This window comes from Sinohyriopsis cumingii, chromosome 1, assembly GCF_028554795.1.
Source record: "Sinohyriopsis cumingii isolate HCF-2022 chromosome 1, ASM2855479v2, whole genome shotgun sequence".
Lineage (NCBI taxonomy): Eukaryota > Metazoa > Mollusca > Bivalvia > Unionida > Unionidae > Sinohyriopsis > Sinohyriopsis cumingii.
Window position 1 is genome coordinate 148,755,534 of NC_142961.1, and position 22,797 is coordinate 148,778,330.

General features: G+C 34.5%; 1 protein-coding gene across 2 annotated transcripts in view; it reads right to left on the bottom strand.

The window, feature by feature from the left end:
* The window catches only part of LOC149808125 (serine/threonine-protein phosphatase 2A 56 kDa regulatory subunit epsilon isoform-like), a 112,185-nt gene that overhangs the window by 44,419 nt on the left and 44,969 nt on the right, over window positions 1-22,797 (bottom strand). For both annotated transcript variants that reach the window (XM_089973600.1, XM_089973593.1), the window contains exons 3-5: window positions 8,551-8,652; window positions 7,466-7,558; window positions 1,651-1,781 (exon numbers count right to left, since the gene is read on the bottom strand). In XM_089973600.1, the coding sequence (XP_089829726.1) occupies window positions 1,651-1,781; window positions 7,466-7,558; window positions 8,551-8,652 (326 nt within the window). The remainder of the gene's footprint in view (window positions 1-1,650; window positions 1,782-7,465; window positions 7,559-8,550; window positions 8,653-22,797) is intronic.

Sequence of the window (22,797 nt, forward strand, 5' to 3'; positions counted from 1 at the left end):
TTTCTCATTCACATCCTTTACCTCAAACAATAAATATCAGCAACACCAACATTAAGTTCACACAGTCAGTATGAAACCGAGGAGTTACTCTGGACAGTACTCTCACATTGCACCAACATGTCATGAACATATGTAAGGCTGCATATCTTGAGCTGAGACGCATCAGCTCCATTTGCAAATATCTTTCAGTTGATGCAACTAAAACACTTGTGTGTTCATTAGTACTTTCAAGACTGGACTATTGTAACTCAATTCTGTCAGGTTCACCTCAATATCTACTCCAGAAACTTCAAAAAGTTCAAAACAGAGCTGCTCGGATCATACTTAGAGTACCACGATCACAGCACACCTCCCTGCTTCTCTGTACCCTACATTGGCTATCCATTTGATCCAGAATCAAACAAAAAATGTGTTCTCTGTGCTACGTTTCACTGATGGACTCCACTCCAACATACCTATCTGACCTCAACCATGTGTACACACCAGCAAGATACTTACGCTCCTATCTGACAATCTTATACTCATTATTCCCACTATGAAAACGAAGTCATATGGAAAACGTTCTTTTGCATACCAGGGCCCAGCAACGTGGAATGAATTGCCCACTGATCTACGACAAAAAGACATGGTGATCCTATTCAAGAGTGCTCTTAAAACTCACTTATTTCGACTGCAAGAACAAACTTAAAGACCTAATAATGTTTCCTACCTTAAATATTTTCTGCATGTTTTTTTGTTTTCAAATTTCATGGTGTTTGTTTTTTTTTGTAATCATATCATTATATGTTTTTTTTTATGTTATAGGTGTTTAATGTTGTCAAGTACTTAGAGCTTCTAAAGATTACGCACTATACAAAGTCCTCATTATTATTAATATTATTATGAAAAAGATACATTTATTTTTGCAACTAACCTGGTTCTGCAGCTGGTCAAAATTCTTGTCACAAAGGGTAAAATCCATATGAATTAGAATCATTATCTTTATTTCATGTACCCAAATAACATATACTGGCAAGCATAAATCATAATTTGGTGAAAAAAGCATCATGATTATGCCAAAAGCATAATGGCTGGTATGTATACAATGACCAACTAAACTATATAAGGTTTTCCGGGAAAATAACATGCTGATAACCATCCACTGAGAAGGAATAACCACAAGATTTTGAAGACAGCCACTCTGGAAGCTATAAAGGATGTCTGAAATGTCCCATTTTCAATTAGGATCAACCAGGCCCAGGGATTGATGTTGCGTGTAAATTTTCAAGGCAATCCTCCAACTAGTTCAGGAGATGTAATGATAACAAACTTGTGCTAATGGACAGACAAACAAAGGACAACAGGCCATCACATAAACCCTCCTGGTCTATAACCAGGGTTCTTCCTCCACCATTAATACTGGCCGCCATGTATAGCCTATCGTGTGCTGAAAAGTGGCGTTAAACCATACAACAACAACAACGATTGATGAAACAAAAGGTCAACAACAAAACAAGACCTCATATCGGTGTCTATGGATATTAATTATGTCAATTCTAATCAGACTGGCATTTTATGGCACAGCAACACACTAAGGTTATTTAGTGATGTTGGCCTGTAGCAATGGAGATACAAGAAAAGGACAATAGAACGGATCTAAAAGCAACTTACCCAAGGAATATATTATTTATTTGTTTTCTAATGAATGCTCTTAATCCCAGAAATTTCCCATATATCCTGTGTAACACCGTCTTCAGAAAATCTCGTTCTCGTGGATCCTCACTGTCAAACAACTCCAGTAACTGAAAGATTAAGGCAAAACTGTCATTAAAGTACCTGTAACTATTACATCTGCCACATAGCATTTATTCAAGTATAAAATCTACCATAGTATTCCAATTTACTTTTGTAATGGGGGTGATATATGCACCCCCTAATTGTTAAAACTAAGAGTACATGGATCTATTAGTGGTTACATAAGTTTAAAAATCAAATCTGTGGTAAACAATGGCATATATCTATAACATGTACCATTTATAATATGTGACACTAAATCTATTCATTAAAAGCGAGTCATGGTCAGATGTTTCTGATTTCTAATCACAATCACATTATTGACAGTCTTCTCATTATTTCTAACTGCAACAGGCTGAAACTGAAAGGCAGAATCACTGTGTAACTGCAAAAATGAATTCTGAAATAACAGAAAATTAGACAGTTCAGGTTGAAAAGTAGACTATTATAGCTGGCAGCCAGTTCATAATAAGACAGCTACCTGATAATATGCACAACTTCTTAGATTTCTTGAAATACTGGTGCTGCCATTTTGTAGTATGCCAAGAATTCCACAATTCCTTCTTCACCTGTGTTGAGCATTAGTTTCCAAATTCATTTCAGCCATAACATCAATGTTAGATTTGTATGCAAATTCCCATTTTCCAGTAGTGCATAATCTTTTTAAATAAATTTCTGTATTGTGTGATGTGGCAGCATGAAATAACACCATATTCACCTCGATAACATTACCACCCTAAGTAACATATCAATAAACAATATGACTGGACAATAATGTACCATTTATACATGATTACAAGTTGAGTCAAACTGCAAACAACAAAGATCCAGATCTGCCGTAGCACAATATGCCTGCAGATCAGAGTCAATGTTGTTTGATCTACTGATTGCTCCCAACATACTGCACAAACCCAGATCTGCCAGTGCATTATGTGACAGTTGATCTGGATTTGTACAGTTTGCAGCTGGACTCGTAAGCCAGTTTATACAGTACTCAACAATCATTACTTTTGAACAGAATATTTTGATCTGCAAACCACCTGACAAGTAGTCTAGTGGACTTAAGGCATACAAATGATTGATAGTCACAAATTTACATATGCAATTTGGAGTGAACTTAATAAACCTGTACATAAGTCTGTTTGAAATGTTTACTCCATAAATAATGCATACAGAGCTTAATTATACATGTGACTTTTGATGTCTGTATGCACATGCATGTGAAATGCATGCATGCAGCATATTCTGTACATGAATGATGTATTATTATATGCTCATTTTTTTCTCTATTAACTTTACTCCTGCGGTATTTTTGTATTCTGCAAGGCTTCATACCGCACTACACATGTATCTAAAAATAATATCATGTATTAGGAACTACTTTGTAAACAAATAATGTATGCTTATGTAGTCGACATTTTAGCTTTTGGTTCATTAGACATGTTTGTGATGTACTAAAGAAGCTGTTTCATCTATGTGAAAGTAGTGATGATAAAGTTAACAATGGTGACAAGTTCACTGAGTCAAGAATGAAACTTTCAAACAAGCAAACAAATGAACATGTTATTTGCAATGTCCACAACAAACGTGAGAGATGCAGTTTCAAAAAAGCTATTCTGATCATCTAAAGAGTTATTTAGGAGAAATGTTCGTATTGTTTTGCAAACAGAATGGTTCAGACTATGACAGTGCTCTCTAGGGTCTAACAATAGCAGAGAAAAGTAAATTGAGGCCGAGGGCTATCACATATCTATCAGAAATGTACCATATTACAAGACAGTAAATTACTAAATTCGAGAAAAAATGATCTTAGAAAACTAAGAGCCTTAGAGCCAATAAGCCAAGATGATGACGTCTTATTTCCATTAGTTGTCACACAGTAGCTGCTTTGCAAATTTTCCCAGTCAAGTTTTTGGATATGTTTGGATTTAGAGTAGTGACAGAAGCCATACATTTCATGTATTTAGCTGGAGTTCCTCCAAAAGAAAGCAGGCAAATGACAAGACATAAACATGTCTTCTTTAGCTGGTAATAAGACTGGCAATAAAATATACTTACATTTATGCATCTTAAATAACATAAAAATGTGTTTTCTTAGCTCTGCAATTTCTAATTACATGGCCCATGTCATGAGGTTCCAAAATTACATGAGCACTGTAAAACTGTCTTGTAATTTTGACGTTTCCAACAGAAATCACATTCTCCTTACTGTGCTCAAAACGAAATGAATCAGATATTCCATAGTATTTTGATAACATCAATTTAAAAAGTTAATACTTTTCCCACATTATGATTTCAAATAATCGATGACAGAACAGAGATGCGGTTAATTCAATGCCAGTCCACTGCTCAAATCACATGTACATCATACGGAACTGACTCGGCTAACAAATCCAGACCATCACTAGCAGAAAAGCAAACATGAATTGTATCAACTGAAAAACAAAATCCATCCATTGCAGACAAACTGGAAAAGCTGTTTCAATGTGCATCAATTCAAAATATCACTCTAAATTTCAATATTAAGCAGACCAAAACGAGAATTTTTTTAAAACTGATGTTGAGTGCATGGTGAAATTCAGAGGCCACAGCGCTATGTGTGCATTAATATTGTTACTGTGTACTGATGAATCTACGGTCCAGGACTACAATGTTTACTAAAATTTCTACACATACACAGGATATACAACAAAATGAAATGATGCCAATGAACCAAAATGATTAAAAACCAAATATTTTCCTAAAATCTACCCTTCAGTTTTAATAGACAGATGACTTGTTATATTGTTCATGCTGTACCTCACTCCAACCTGATATACATGTTTTACCCCTTACTATGACATGATTCATCATATAAGATAGGTCATTCTTGAATAAATCATATAATCTAGGTAAAACATCCTTATGATCATCACAGATGCTCATGATCTAAATGGGGCCCCGAGTGGCCGAATGGTCTAAAGCACTCACCGTTATGGATCACTGCTATCTAACCTTTGTGCGAGTCTCGGATTCAGCTAATGTGGTTATGTGAGAAAGACTGCAAATAGCTTCTCATGGGTCGGTGGTTTATTCCGGGGTTTTCCCGGGTTCTTCCTCCACCATTTATACTGGCCGCCATGTATAGCCTTCTTGTGCTGAAAATGGCATTAAACCCTCTGAAAGCGGTCACTATTCTAATATTCTTTGCAAGATCAAAACTTAAACTTGTATTTGAAGTATGAATATGCTTTTCAGTTGCTTGTTCTATTTCCTTCATTTTACACTGGTATTCCCTCTTTCTCTCATTCTTCCTTGTCTAAATGTATTTGTTCTTTTTGTAATTGCATTTGTCTTTCTTTCTCTCTTTCCCATCTCTATCTCCTCTTTCTCAAATTGTAACTTTATTTGTTCTTTTTGTAATAACATTTGTTCTTTTTCTTTCTCCAATTTCATTTGTTCTTTCTCTTTCTCCAATTTAGTTTGTTCTTTTTCTTTTTCCAATTGCATTTGCATTTGTTTTTCTCTTTCTTCTTTCTGAAGCTCCAGCTTCCTCAACTCCAATTCCATCTTGTATTTGTTTTTCTCTTTCTTCTTTCTGAAGCTCCAGCTTCCTCAACTCCAATTCCATCTTGTATTTTAATTCTAATTCCTTCACTTTTGTGTCAGAGTCTGATACAGACTTACTTACTGAAACCAAAGCACTTTTATCAAAAACATTCTTTCCTACCAAATACTGAACCAAAATATTTCTTATTTCCTGTTTCATTAAGGAAGCCTTTACTTCAGAAAGATCATATTTTCTGGCAAGTTGAATCAATTCATATTTTTTGAAAATAGTTACTAGGTAGGATTTGAAAGAAAGATTTCCACTTTTTATGCCATTTTAGAAAAATCTTGTCGATCTCACTAAAGATTTCAAAAACTAGGGGAATTCAAATCTAAAAATACAATGTCTTCCGAAATATTTTAGCCAGAATACATAAATTTCGGACGAGCTAACCAAATTCTAATACAAGTACATCTAACTTGAAAATGAACATATATCTACACAAGGATCTAATGTTATGATTATTAACATGGAAGTTCTCATTTTTCAAACAAACTACATAAATCATTTATTTTTCAGAGAGGAACACCATGAAATTCCAAAAATCTTGGCACTATTTCTCTAAATATGGTATACGATAAAATGCAACATGTTCCAAATATCACAGGGATTTAAAATACAATGGAATAAACTGTACTGAATGGTGCTAAAGCAAAGTGTCAAAACACAAATGCACGTAATGTGAGGGGACTTCTGACTGCGATTATACGATACTGACAATCAATTACGTTTTAATCACCATATCCACTACTGATGTGGCCTATACAGCTTCACCTAATACCCTTGCAATCACCTTGTCTATATTTGATTACCTGGACAATGTTTCATAAACAATGTATGCCATGGTGGCCTCAATGGACATAAGATTGGCATCATTTTCATTTAGAACCAACAAGTCATCATTGGAATTGTTTTAGTGAAAACCCATTGCTGATATGACTATATAATCTGGAGGAAGAGTGATAACTAGATTTTCAAAATGGCTGCAGTGGTGACAATACTGTTAGATCGGCACCATTTTCATTTAGGACTAATTAGACATCATAAGAAGTTCCCTAGTGAAAACCCATGCTGATATGACCATCCATTCTTCTGAAGTAGCTTTAAGATTTTCATGATGGCCACTGCAGCAGCCATATTGGATGTCCAAGCAGCATCAATTTCATTTAGGACCAACAAGAAAGTAGGATGAATGTGCATATAAAGATTTATGACAATCCTCCAAGTAATTTAGGAGTAGCAATAATGAAGTTGTTATAAAAGACGGATGTATGATAAACAGAAGACCACATGCAAAACTACTTGAAATGTGGATGCAGGTGTGGATCCCATTTCTCTTTTCACCAGAACAGGCAAAATTAGGCTTCTAATTGCTTAACATGAACTGCAACAAAAACTGATAAATGAAAATTCTATATTTATCACTTGTTTTATCATAAAAAAAGGCAGCCAGTACAACAAAAATTGAAATCATTATATAAAAAAATAAAAAAATTTGATAAAAATTATATTAACAAAAAATATTTTCTCAATATACATGACAAAACTGGACTAAATATCAATTAATGAAAATGTTAAATAACTGCTGGTGGCAATTAAAGAATTCTTGTCAGGTGATATTTGTGTTTTATCTTTTAATTTAGTGTCAATGTAATCATAAATGTGATATGGTCCTCTTCTATTCAAATCTGAAAAAAGTGAACTGACTGTTGTAGCAATGCCTGCAAGAGCTTTCGTGCCAACATAATTAAATGCTTACATGGTGGCTAAGCTGGCACCATTTTAACAAATGCTGAGAATTTCCTAGTCCTTCAACATATCGACACAAGCTAATTAACATATCATCTCCAGCTGATTACAATACATGAAGGGTACCAACATCAGAGCAACTTCACGGATGCAATGACTGCATGTCAACTTGAGCTATATATTAAACATCTATCAATTTGTTAACTAAAGATCTAATCCACTATATGAGAACTTTTGTGTAAGATAAAAGACAGCATAATTCTCAAGTTTCAATCAATATTTATGGACCGTGTTGCTCATGAGTTAACCAAGGGTGAGGTATACTACTAAATATATATTTAGAAAGACAAATACCTGTAACACAAACTTCTGATCAATGTACTTTTTCGCAAGGCTAGGTTGAAAGTCTGGAGATTCTAAAAACCGCAGGAAAAATTCATATACGATCTGAAATTAAAATGAGAGCATTGAACTGAGATAAATCATGTTGTTAGAAATGAAAGCTTTGGTTGCGCATCTCCACTCATAAAAAAGCAAGCTTAAAATGAAATATTAGTGTCTCCAATTCATAAATCTTCCACTAATTAGACAATGTCAGACATTGATTTTTAACATGATACAAAGTCTGTATTATACACAATAAAAGCAAGTCATCATAAAGCTCAGTTACAGTGAAGAAAATCCATGGCAACTGTCAATATACAACTTTTTTTCCCCACAATGAGACAGCATATTAAAATTATTTGCTGTCAAGAGAAAGATATTTTAAATAGCAGCTTACAGTGGATTTGTTTTTGCAAGCAAAAACATTTCTTCCCCTACCTTGCCAAGCCCCCCGTAACAATTAATGTAACTCTATAACACTGGTACTTCATAGAGGAAAAGGACATTTCCAGCATTGTGAATTAAATGCAGCTTGGTTAGAAGTGCGATACAGAAAGTTCCAGATGTCCAAGATTCAGACATTATTCTCCCTCTCATAAGAGTAAAACAGTTTGATCAATTTATGTAGAGCATGTCCAAAAGTGAGGCCAGGGGGTTAAAGCACTGGCCCAAAAAGTGAAAAACAAATAAATAAATTTATTTAAAAATCCAGACCAAATAAAGAACAGGTTACATACATTTTTTAACAAAATATTCAAAATTGTTATAATGGCATGAAAATTCAAACATTATTTACAAATTTCCAATCATTCCAGTGGCCAAAATCGTTAGATGTTGGACAAGATGCCACCCTGAAAGATCATCTGAACTATGATCAATCAAGTAAAAAACAAAAACATTTGCATCAACTCATAGTGAAATACTGTATTCTTAAGCTGGCAGATACTGCAACCAATCTCAAACTTTCGCCATAAAGTCTGAGCTGGTGTAAATCCCATCTGCATTTTTCAGAGAGCTTTTTCAAGAGTAAAAGTGAATATTTTTGCAAGACTTACCTGTAAATGTGGCCATGAGGCTTCCAATGTAGGGTCATCTTCCTCTGGGTCGAATTCCGGATTGTCATTAGGAGGTAACGTTCTAAAGATGTTACATGCAATCTGGAAAAGTAAAGCAATTATGGATCAAACATACTGCCCATTTCCCTTTAATGTCAATCTATAAAACAAGGGTGCTCAGTATGAAAATTTAGGTCAAAAAGGTAATTGGGACTAAGAAAACACTGCTATGCTGTCCCTGCTGAGAAATGAGTCTCAAATCCAAAACTTCTTAACTATAACTGTGTCTATATGACATGGATGCACCCACCATTATGATGCAAATAGAGGGCATAGTTCAAGTAAACTGGGACAATAAATAATTCAATTTTCTCTCAGAACAGTGAAAACTTAACCTGATCGGGATCTCCTTGATGCAAAGTCAGATACAAAGATTTGTTTAATTCCACGACACACCTCAAAAATAAGTACAAAAAAAATTCATAACAAACAAATAGTATAATATGGATCAGTCAAGGTATTATTGACATGAAAAACAATATTCAATAGACATACTGTGGATTATGCCAAAATCGATTCAGTTTCAGTCACTGACAGGATATAATTTTGTTGTGGGGTTTAACGCCATATTTCAGCACATGATAGGCTATGCATGGCAGCCAGTATTAATGGTGGAGGAAGAACCTGAGAAAACCCTGGGAAGAACCACCGACCCACGAGAAGCTGCTGGCAAGCTTTCTCACACACCCATATTGGCCAAATCCTAAACTTGAACCCATGCAGACAGAGGTGAGATGGCAGTGATCTGTAACGGAGAGCGCTTTAGACCACTTGGCCACTCAGGGCCCCCAGGATATAACAGTCATCATTGATTGTCCACATCATATTTCACAGTGGAATGATTTAAGTTTTATTACCCCTATTAGAAACTCACAGCAATATAATTGTGTAATAGTGGACATCCGCTACATCACATGGAATTAGGTGGTCAGAATGCTTTATTGTTGCTCACAATGCCATTTAATATTCAAAGTTTTGCAAACTAAAATGCATTCACATACATGTATTGCGAGAAATGAAAGATAAATTTCTGGGCAAAGAATCCTGAGATTATTTAGGTGCTTCACAAAATATACGAAGTTTAATGATAGATGTAGTAAATTAAATGAGAGAGAGAGATTGCAGGAGAGAGAGTGCTTTTAAACAAACAAAAGGAAAAAGATTCACACCTAAATATCTGCAGTTTTCATTCTGTTAGTAAAATAAAAAATGTGAAAAATGTTGTGATTTATGTTTTCATTCTCTCAGTCACTTTTAAATTGTTTACGTAACATGTTTTCACACAGTGAAACATTTTTATTTTTTTGCTAAATGAAGCCATTATTTTTATATTGAGACCACTCTTTATTCCAAATGCCCATCTTTTCCTACTTTTTGCAAAAGCTCATCTGTCTGTTTGCAGTTCATACCAGTTTGCCTTAGATCTGAAACCAAAAAGTCTAAATTCCGGACACAAAACACAAAATTGGATTCCAACGAGCGAATTTTCAGTAGAAAAAAGTCAGGTCCAAAAAATGAGTTTTTTTTACCTGTATTTTGTAGTGCAACTAGATATTCCAGATTATTTGGTATCATTGTAGAGCTACATCTGTCTACCTTTCTATAATACCACCCACTTTAGTGCATCATGCATGACCATGAGGCTACAGAGCTCGGCAGTAGGCTACTATCTCCTGCCCCGTTAAGTCGTCGCTAGGGGTTAATGTGTTAAATACAAAATAACATATAGTCATTCATATAACTCATGTCCACCAAACCATGTACTATTTTTTGTACTGTATAATTACAGCAAAGACACCAGAAAGATAATAATAGCATGCGGATGATAAAACATGCCAAAAACTTTTTATTACACAGCTACATTCTGTAACAAAGGTTCATATTTTGAAACTACGAGTCTTAAATTCAGTCTACTGAATTTCCTGTCTGCAATGTTGTATGTGGAATCCATCGGTTGAAATGGGGACCTATTATTATGGAGCTCAAATAGTTCTCTAAATATCACAACTGCAATGCATGAAACTACCTTACATCATCAGAACATGCACAGATATTGCCATTTGACTACAAGAACTTGCACTCTGTTCGTGTCAACGTAGTTCTGAAGATTTTCTATGCAGTATCAAATTTGACTATGATGACAGGGGTGCCAATTTTGTTCAGGCAGCAAAGTTTCATCTGAATCAAAGGTAACATAGTTCAATTAATCATTGGTTGTAGCAACTGTAATGTTATAATCAATGTTTCTGATGAAGGGATGTTCTTTCAACATAAATTTATGTAGGCTCGGTTGAATCTGTAAAAATGGTGGTTACGTTGCTGGCTGCATTTCTTGATCAACTTACCATGTTACTTATTTTTGCACTATCAGAGCTTTATATAACTTAGGATTTAGTAATGGCTTTTGTACTTGTACCTGATGAGCAAAATTTGTCCATGTGCAACCAGTGCTTTGACAAGATCGTCAGGACTATCATTTCTGGTAATGCTAATAACTAAGGACAAGAAAATTCATTATCTCTGTTATCTCTTGTTATGCCATTTGACAAAAATACATATTTTCCCTCCACCCATTTATTTATTTATTTTGCTTATATTTACATGTTTTGTACAAAGTTATGGATTTTCCAACATCACATTTAATGTTGTAATTTATTTGAAATTATAAAGACCATTTGCCATCTAAGTTGGGATTTCGTGTCAAAGTTATATGCATAACAAATGTAGTTTTTAAACTAAATTTAGTTAATTAACATACAATATTGTTTTTTTTCCACATGTATATTTGATCACTGAATACAGCACACATGAGATTAAATAATAAAATCTGTTCAGAATTTTTTAAGTAAGAGAAAGTTAACCTTTTATATGTTCCACATATAACAGTGTTCAATTATGTATGTTTGTTATATGTCAAGTTACCTGTACTCCCATGTAAGGTTTCACATAAGGCATGAGTTAAGAATGCTGAAAAATGAACTGTTCTGTATCATGTTTGGTTGTGCCTATATCCACTTGTAATGCGCCAAAAGAGGCCACCAAGTACGTGCAACTTTTCCAACGCATTGTTTCTCCCATCATGTTTAAGTCAAAATATGAATTCCTGAGGTCAGTTTTAGAAATATTCAGTAAATAAGAGCTCAAATGTATGCAACCAGTACAGAAATAAATTATGTGTTCATATTTTGGCACATATATTACACTTTTGGGACCCATGATCTAAGCCAAGCATGTTTAGTTTTACAATAAACTCTTTTTATGCAAACAGGTGATGCTGCATTCTATAACTAATTACTTAAAAACTATACTAAGGACTGCTGTTTTGTCATCTGACGAGTTTAATATTATGAAATGGATATATTTCTGGTAGGAGATAAAATTGTATTACTTTTATGCATATTCAATTTATTTTGTACAATATATTCTTTTGAATCCACATGACAAATACTGCAAAACTGATCCCAAATGTCATGCAACTGTTATCATTTTTGTTACCAATTTGTTACATTTTGATCCAATTATCCTTTTCAAGAAGTCGATGTGAAAACAAACTAAACATTTTGTCATCAAAGAACAAGGATTTAGCAATAAGGCCACCAATGTGAAATCTTGTCCATAATCTCCCAAATGACACTGAATCTTTGGGAACCCAAAATTAACTTTTAAGTCACATGAACAAACTTTGGAATGCTGAGTTGAAATTAAAGCAATAATAGTCCAAGGTTAACTGCCTTAAGATATACATGTACACAGCATAGAAAACAGGGTGAGGCCAGTTAGTATGTAGGACTTGAGGGAAAAAATGTTTTTTTTCTCTTCATATTGCAGTAGCAATTAATTTCTCCTGGAAATCCATCAGATCATCATTATCATTTGCAATACAACCAAAATGTAAAATGTGTCTGTGGCAGCTATGATGTATTTAATGTCCAATAAATAGCCTCCAGTTTTGTGTGTGTTTTTCGTTTTATATACCTTGAATTGCTTCTATCCTCTTTTTTAACTTTTACCATGTAACACATAAGCTTAATAAATTATACCTACCAATAATGCCTTGTATATCAAAAACTGCAAAGCCAAACTTCAAAACTGCATTGATTGTTATTAATATGTGGCTTCATATTATTAATCATAATTATTATTACAAATAATCAATAACATTTTCCAAGTCTATGAAAATAAGGTATGTAAGAATATCTTGTTCAACATACATGTCAATATACCCCTTGTACTTCATTTTGCTGTTGCTGTTTTGGGATTGACAATATTTTCAGCACATCATAGACTATACATGGCAGCCAGTATAACTGGCAGAGGAAGATTCATGGGAAACTATGATAAGAACTACCAACCCACAGGAAGCTACTGGAAAGCTTTCTCAAATACCCCCAGTGGTTGAGCCGAAGACTTGAACCCACATGAACAGTGGTGTGTTGGCAGTGGTTGGTAAAGGCAAAATGTTATAAACCACTCAGCCAACTGGGGCCCCTACTTTATCAAATGCATATGCTATAAACAGTAGGGCATTTGTTTGTAAATGCTCTTGGTCATAATTAGACCAACAACAAAAAAATTCATTTTTTATTTGCACTGGTTTTACAATTAGGGTAGGCAGGTAAATTTTTTTACATTTGCAATAAACATGAATCTCTCAAAGAGACTGACGTTCTAATGACCAAAATCAAAATCCAGGAATTCAATATAAAACCATTTCTTTCTTTAATTACTGAGCATTGAAATCATGTCTGATATTCTTCAACAATAACAAGTTTTAAATTTGCCTCTGTGGTGGACATATTGACTATCTGATTGGCACCTTTCTCAGAGATCGTAAGATGAAAACCCTATGTTAATGCAGTGTTTCCATTCTTACAAAGTCCCTTCGCCAGTGACCACCTCCTCTATATGGCCAGTTTTCACAGTACTGACAACTTTGTGCATAAAAGTACCCTCGTGGGCAGCCACATCTGATACTGCAATCGACCAACATATTAGTCCAAAAATTTACTTCTCACAAATGGCCTCATTTTATCGGTCTCCAGAACCAATACTTACTTTATAAATTCACACAGCAAGGTAAGTAATCTCATCAACTGTACTGATGTATGTTTCCCAATATCAGTTTTCATTAATGAAATAAGTACTGTTTGTATCAACCCAAGCTATATTTAGCCTGTGTTGACCAAGTTATGATCTTGACAATTTCCTCATGTTCTAATTCATCAAAAAGAAAGCCACTACAGTGTGAAGCCCAAAATCTCAGTCACAAAATTGTAGAAAATTACTTTTTGCCATAAAATATCCTGGAATTTGATTCAGATTCCATGACATTTTATGGCAAAAAGTAATTTTCTTCAAGGTTTTCATGATTTTTCCATTGAATTCAAATTTCAACTGGATTTCAGGATCTCCTTAAAAATCAGGAGGGCATGTGAACCCTGATTATAACATGTACTGCAATGATTAATAATATCTACAAATGCAATGTTTACAGAATTTAGGTCACAATGTTGTGATTGAGATTTTGGGCTTCACAAAGGCTAAATGCAGCTTTGGTTGATACAAATAGAGAAATGAACCTTGAATAAAATGGGGTAACCAGGCAAAGCCCCAAAATCATGTGACTGTATGTGCATCACCTTCTTTACAAACAAGGCATTTCAACTACGCTATAAAAGTTTCATCTGCATGATTAAATTGCAGTAATGTACAATTAACAACACAGAAATAAATGAACTCAATACTTTAACATGTCACCCCTTAAACAGAAAATCCTTACTTTAGAAGAAAAGTAAAAGTTATTCAACTCAATGACAATGGGGAAAGTTCAAGAGTTCTTGTCAAAAATATGTGATGTTGGAAAGACTCAAATAAACAAGACTGTAACAGATAAGAAGAATATTCTGTAGCAGTGGGAAATTGGAGTAAATGGAAAGAGAATGATTCTAAATGCCAAGCACTGTTTGTACCAAGATTTAAATAACAGTTTTTGAATGGTTTTGCAATGCATGTGCCAACTCAAATTTCATGTTAAAGAATAAAGTACCGTTAAACTATGTTCACTTGAAAAAAGACTATTCTATAAAAAAAAAAGAATAACCTTTACAAAATTAATGTTTTGTTTAAATCAAGATATTAAATATTTTAAAGTTACAAGCAATTCTTACTACATACATATACATCTAACACATGGAGTCAACCTCTGGAAAAGCCACCCTTCTTATATTGCCACTTTCCGAGTGCAAAATGGGTGGCCATGTAAGAAGGGGACCACTGTATCACCATCCATTCAGGTGGAGTAGTAGCATGAAGATTTTCAAGGCAGTCATCATGGCAGCCATAATGGATTTACAATTGGCACCATTTTCATTTAGGATCAACTAGGTATGGCAAGAAAACTACCCCATGTTGATATGGCAATCCATTTGGGTGAATTATTTAACAATATTCTCAAGATGAAAATAGATGAAACTGAGGGTCAGTTTGTATCCTTTTCATTTAGGACCACCTAGATACCAAAATAACTCTCCTAATAAGACTTTCCATTTTATCTGAGCAAGAATAGCACGATTTTCAAGATTGTTGCCATGATGGCCATACTGGATGGATATCAGATGCGCCATTTTCATTTAGGACCAACTTGACATCATAAGAAGTCTTTTAGTAAAAGCACAATACTGACATAATCAGCCATGTGGAAGAAATACTGAGAGCATGATTTTCAAGCTGGCTATCTCAGACATCAGATTGGTGCCAATTTAATTACTACCAACTATTCATTCATAACCAGTGGTAATAAAACGATTTTCAAGCTGAACACTGTGGTGTCAATATTTTCATTAGGACTAACCAGACATTATAAGATGTCTTTCATAAAAAAAACACCAAGCTGATACAACTATCAATTCAGAAGTAGTAGCAATATAAAGATTTTCAAATTGGCCAATGGCAACCATGTTGGATGTGCTAGTGGCATTATTTTCATCTGGGACCATGCAGGCATTATACATTATATTTCAGCGAAAACCCCATGTTCATATGATAATCTATTCAGGAATAGCAATAATACTTGATGTACGATCAGAACCTTTTCCTGAGAAAAGAAACGACATCACAGTAAGTCTTTTGGTAAAAAAGCCACGTATGTATAACTTTCCATTCACCTGCCATAGTAAAAGATTTTCAAAACTGTTGCAGTAGCAGCTATATTGGATATCAAACCAGCAACACTTTCATTTAGTACCAATGAGATATCCTTTAAAAACCCATGCTGATATGACTTTTTTGTTCAAGAGATTTGTTTAGTTTTGTGGGTTTTAACACCACTTTTGAGCATATGATATGCTATACATGGTGGACAGTAGATCAGGTGAAGGAAAAAACCAATAACAGACCTGCCAATTTTTTCTGTAATTTTGACCAGGTTTCAGTAAGGTGTAACAAAAGATCATAAACAGCTATTGTAAAGCTGGAAAACATATTTGAAACCATGCAGCAACGGCAAACATTATGTTCAACTGAAAAGTTTATAAAGTACATGTAGACCTTATTTACCATTAGTACAGTTGCACAAACTTCAGTTCCAAACCCTATGTAGCTCAATGGCATGTTGGTATTTCATATGATCATGGCAATCATATATCCCGCCATGAGACATACATGTACTCAAACTGACATGATGTCAAACGTAATTGTGCCCCTTTCTGCTTTTGTTCACAGGAATCTAAATATTCCTTTTTATTCTTCCGTGCTGATTATTAACATCTTATAAGAGGCTTACATTCTCTTTCCTGTTGAGAATACATAGTAAAATTAATTGTGTTCCAAGTCCGATTGCTCAGCACCATTTAAAAAAATTCTATGATCAATAGTTTGATCATGCAGACGCTTCGCATGAAAAAATATGTGCAGTTTAAAGTGTGAGGTACTGCTGTAAAGTTAGTCTGGTTCCATGACTAACTCCACTAATACTAATATGAAATCCAGATACAAAACAGACATTGATGAACCAATTATCCGAATTTTTTTCCGGAAATATTTTTCAATAGGTTTTGCTTTTATTTCCATAAGTTTGCATTTTAAGGGTAATTTTCATAAGACTTGGAGCAAAATCATAAGGGTTGGCAGGTCTGCAGTAAGACCCTGGGATGAACCACTGACCCACAGGAAGTTACCGAACTTTGCTGTGTATAACATATACTTTTTTCACTTAAATTTCTTATTTTAAGTGAGTGGTGCACATTTTATACAAGCAATGAAAGAAAGGGTTTTCTCGTGTCAACCTGATGGAAGGATGAAGGCACTATAACTGCCTACATGTGTCACATTCACTCCTTGTGAACAATTAAATCTGTTGCTTGTTGCATTATAACTAAACTGTTTACTGGTATTAACCATATTACAGAAATAAATAATGCTTACAAACCTTGATAGTCTTTTTTTTATTGCTTAAACAAGCTCATTTCAAAACACTAGCATTTTGTTCTGTCTAGGTAAATTTGCAATGTATTTACTTTTCTTCAGAGAACAAACTTCGTTCTTTGTTTTCTTTCTTGTTTTAAACCAAAGTATTTTATACTTCTTTGTTACAATACAATGAGCAATGTTTAATTGACTCAACATGATGTTTTTTAACAAAACAATTAGTGCAGATTAAATCGTTGATGTCTCAAACATCATTGCAATGTTTTGTCTTGGTAATTTAGCAAAGACATGAAGATAAATTTGTATAGCTGTCATGATAATCCAAGTAAGTATAAATGCTGAAAATGAACATTCACATAAAAGTACATACAGCAACTTTTCAAAAGATATGATGATGAAGACAAATTTGAGGGATTTGATGCAGTAGACTGAACTCCATCAGCAAGGCAAACCTTAAAACAGCCCTTTCAAGAGTCATCCATATAATCAGAAAGATATACTGTATTTTCAATATATCCACTTTGTCTTTTAATGCATGTTATTTGCCAGAACTACATTCTTCCCCTCATACTGAATCAGGGTTTGCGTTAAACATAGGTATGCATTATACACTCTAAGAAAAAGGTACTGACAAGCTTTCTTGCATACATACGTTGGTCAAGTCAAGACTAGAACTCACATGAACATATGTAAGATGTATAATAAATCTGTAAAGGTGATCACTTCAGACCACTTGCTCACCTGGGGTCTGGACTCAAGAGGATTTTTAATAATAAGATTTTCAAGATGGCCACTATGGCAGCAATACTGGACATCAGACTGACACCATTTTCATTTAGGACAAACCACCCATCTTAAGAAGTCTAAGCTAAAAGCATATGTTGATATGACCATCCATTCAAGTGGAGTAGCAACAGTAAGATTTTTTAAATGGCCACTGTGGCAACTATACTGGACATCTGATCAGAACCATTTTAATTTCGGACCAACTAGATTTCATAGAAAGTAATCCGGTGAAAACCCATGTAAATCTGACATCCAGCACAATTTCATTTAAGACCAACTAGACCAACGGACATATGGATAAGAGACAACAGATCATTCCCTGAACTCTCCTGTTCTATGACCAGTAATGCTAAATTTGGTGATGTCTCTCACTGTGGGTCATAAAATCTAGTCATGATACAAAATCATACAAAGTTTCATGAAGATATTTCAAAGGGTTCATGAGATATTAAGTAATCAAGTGGGATGGATGGATATATAAGATCACTCCAGTCAAACTCCTCCACACTTCCGATTTCAATGTTGGGGTATAATTAGCATCAGACAATATGTCCGTGTGGAATACTACATGTAGATATATTAGGGCAGGGTGATGACTAGGGTATTAATCAAGTAACTGAGGGTGCTACACCTAGAATAACTACATTGCTGTATTTTCTGGAATATTAATACTGTGATAGTAACGAGTTAGTTTTGTACCCAGTTTGCATAATTCATATCTGCAAGATATTGTCAAAAATTGTCAAACTGAATATGGATGACTATACTAGTAATTTCTGGATTCTATCTGTGGACCAGTTGTTAAGAAGTCTAGTGCTTTATTTCATGTCAAATTATTTTTGTCTTTTCATAACTTGATCTTTTCTTTTGTTGTTGATACAAAGGATGTCATAATAAATGCAAGCAAATTTCAATGTCTACCATTTAACATTATTCACAGAATCTATGTCAGTAATTTATTTTCTACTCACTGCCTCTATCTCTCACTGTAGTCTAAATTTTTCCTCACAGTGATTCAAGTTTGTCTTTCTGCAATTTCACATTTTCTTTTACTGTTTAAATACAGGATAGCACAACCAACATGAGCAATTTTTAATATCTACATTTTCATTTTATTCACTAAGCTCATCAGTTTAAAAAACACTGTATTTCACATTCTCTCTCTCTCTCATTATGATCTATCTGACCCAAGACTGGAGTTAGCATCCGCACTTTTAAACATACATATGTGTAATACTGGAGTAAGGACTAGGTGTGGATTACTAAAATTTTGAACATGATTAAAGATCAAAAGGAGAAAACTGCCATCATACAATAATAACCTGGGTAAATTTCACAAGGTTAAAACTCATCACAACAAGTCCCCATAACATGACTGTAATACAAGAAAAGTTGCTTCACCCTATGCTCTGACTCTCCACTCTGTAGCTTAATTCTCTTTCCCATACTGTCAAACCCAACAAAACATGTGCATGATCCATTTTGTGAGCCTTGTTTAACGCACCAAGTGGTAACAATAAACAAGCCTTGCAAGTGGCAGGTTCTGCCACAAGGCATGATTGTATCCCAAAATGTGCACCAAGAAGATAAAGGATGTACTTGTATTAAGGCACATGCAGGTAAAGTGTATCATTTTTCAGTCATATCATTATGATGTCTTCAGTATGGCAGTTTATAGTGATATCTAGTACTAGGTAAAGATGCCAACAACCAGGTAATAAAATGGTCAACTGGATACCCCTTTAAAAAAAAGTTTCCAAGATCAGATCAGAATAATGATTTAAAAAGTTTGAGGCTCATGTCGAGTATACATTTATTGATTGTTACAGGGACTTGTATCGTTGATTACGATTTACTTGTCATACATGTATTATATAATAATACAAGGGAGGACACTTTTCACACATGACCTATTTAAGAATCAATGCTCATATTTCAAGCTAGATTTCACGTAGTGTAATCAATTTGGTACTGATGCTTAGCTCAGGCATTTGTCTTTGTAAGCCTGTCCAAAGTTTGGCTTACTATCATACCTTTAATGACTGCCAGACCATTTTCCCCACACAACTACTCGACATTGCAATGATCATGCCCACTTAATAGGCAAGTGCAACTCACTAAATGGAATACTGCTCTCTCACTGGCCAAAGAAAAATGATGTACCAAACCTATTTACAACTTATTTTTGTATTATTATAAGTACATATATGGCTGATTGTTAAACTGGAAACAACGATACAAGCCACTGTGTTCAATGTTAGACCTCCCACCTACTTTTCTTATTTTTTGAATGTGAAACCACATGTCACAAATTCATTCTATTTTGATACAACATACTTAGTGAACCAGTCTAAACAGAAAATAAATGGTGCCAGATATAATGATAAATGGGCTTTATCGATGTAACTGATGGATGTTATATGACTGAAAAATGTCAGAGGAGAGGGAGTTTGCTAAACGTTAAAAACATGTTGCATCCGGAAAAGGATAAATCAATAGCACTTTAAAAAGTCTGAAATAAGAATCTGACAGTATGTAATAAAACAGTCATCATTTGCTAGTACCATTTTTATAAGTCTTTGGTATGACTCAACCAGGGTTTGAACCCACATCCTCCTGCAGCCTAGACGGATACTCTAACCACTTAAGCCACTGAAGCGTCTCAGAAACTGCAAGTCAAAATAATCTGCAAGTTTGCTACTTGTACCATTAATGAGATTTTTAAGGAATATTTTTAAAACAATTCCCAATAGCTACCATTTATGATTCTTTTGTTATATATCTAAGATCAGAATTTCTCAAATGGTATGTTCTTTCAACTGTTAGATCGATATCTAAACCTGTATATACAGTAACCCTGGAATCTCAGCAAAAACATCCTTTAAGGAGTATCACCTCCGGGGGCAACCCAAACATCAAAGGAGAACAAAGATGGGAATGAGAAAGCTAAAGCACTAGTTAGATTTATGAGCCAAGAAAACTTGCCATATTAGTGTTTTTATTATATTTTATATTATCTGTAAGATCAAACTTGGAATTCTCAACATACAAGACAATAAAGATGCTGGTCTACTGGACCCTTTATACAAAAAAGCATATGAATCAAGGGAAAAAAAACACGCTGAGCAGATGACTATTATTTACAGGATATTTAATTAGGAAAAAGGTGACAGGATTTTCAAACTCTGACCATTAGGATCAGGTGACTTTTACATGAAAGTGACTGCTACATAAAATACAACTGAAATAATAGGAACAATGCAAAAAGACAAAGTGAAGGTGGGTGTTGAGGTAAGGACTGAATGAAGATAGGTGCAGTGTTTGCTTGTTTCTTTTTTAGCTGGTTTAAAGGGCACCTGTCAGACATGATAACTTATATCATGATGAGGAAATGGGAGCTAAATGACTCTCCCAAGGGCACTCCATGGCAGCTGACCCAAGCTGGCCTGGGTTGGTATCAAACCTGTGAATCTTGGATTATCCAACCCAACAAAATAAGCAATCTAGTGCTAGTGGTCCATCTTATCACTGCCATGTCAGATTTACAGAGAAAAATCAATGCAGGCTAATAAATGTACATGTACAAGGCAACCAACTGCATCAGCACTGATTAAAGTAGATGTCAATCATGGAGAGCCTGATACTGCCAGAGTTATATGGACTGGATAAATAGAGAATATTTGGTTTTCTAAGTAGATATCAGGAAATATTTCATTAGTGAAGTGGGAAACATTATACTGTCATGATTGGAAAATGTTTTCAGTTTACAACAGATACTTTCTTATAAAAAAATGAATTTTCTTCTTTAAATTTTTTTTCAAATGTTATATATTTTTAAAGGCAAAAACAATCAATTTGCTTGGATTTTTTCTCCATTTTGTGCCAATGCAAATAATGGTTGCTTTACACTGATAAAAAGAAGTTCCAAAATTTAAAATGATTTAAAGACAGTGACCTTTTACACATTTAGCTTGTACAAATAATGCTTTATATTCTGTATTTTATCTAATGTATGACTGTTTTCAAATGAAAATGAAGAGATTTTTATTTTCTTCAACATATTTTATGTACAATTTATTACTGTAAATATTGTTCAGATAGGGGTACTGTAGATATATCACAAACCAGTCTTGTAAAACAGATTTCAGAGCATAATATTGTTAACAAAAGATTTTAATGATTTTGAGTTCAACTGATAGAGTTTTTGGTTACTTATTTGTTCATTACAGCATCCAAACATGAATGTTTGGCCTTGGCAACCTTGCAGTCTTGTACAGCAACAGACAATTTGTTGTTGTTGTTGGGTTTAACGCCATTTTTCAGCACACGATAGGCTATGCATGGCAGCCAGTATTAATGGTGGAGGAAGAACCCGGGAAAAACCCGGAAAGAACCACCGACCCACGAGAAGCTACTGGCAAACTTTCTCACATACCCACATTGGCTGAATCCGATACTAGAACCCACGCAGACAGAGGTGAGTTGGCAGTGATCCATAACGAAGAGCGCTGTAGACCACTCGGCCACTCGGGGTCCCAGCAACAGACAGTACATCCAAATTTAAACTGTCACTTAATGTTTGGATTACAATCTACACTCATCAATCCCAAATATGATGATTCTGCTCAGAGTTAAAATCACTACTTAAATAAGTTCGTTATTACATTTAACTGAGAGTTTTTCCTAAAAATGTGCCGTTTTGTAACAGAGTGTAAAAGACACACTGAATAGATTACAGAATATCATATAATAACAGGTCATGTAAGTTCAGTCACTGAGTAGCAACAGGTCACGTAAGTTCATGTGGAAAACTAATTTTAAAAAGTTAGCACCTGACACCTCCTTTTTGGTTCCCTGAGTAAATTTTACGGCCTTTATTTTCTTCTTATGGCACCTGCTTTTTGATTAGATAAATGTTTACAAGAGGATCTACAGTCCTGACACATTTTAAGATCTCTTCGTTGTGATGGAGAGAGA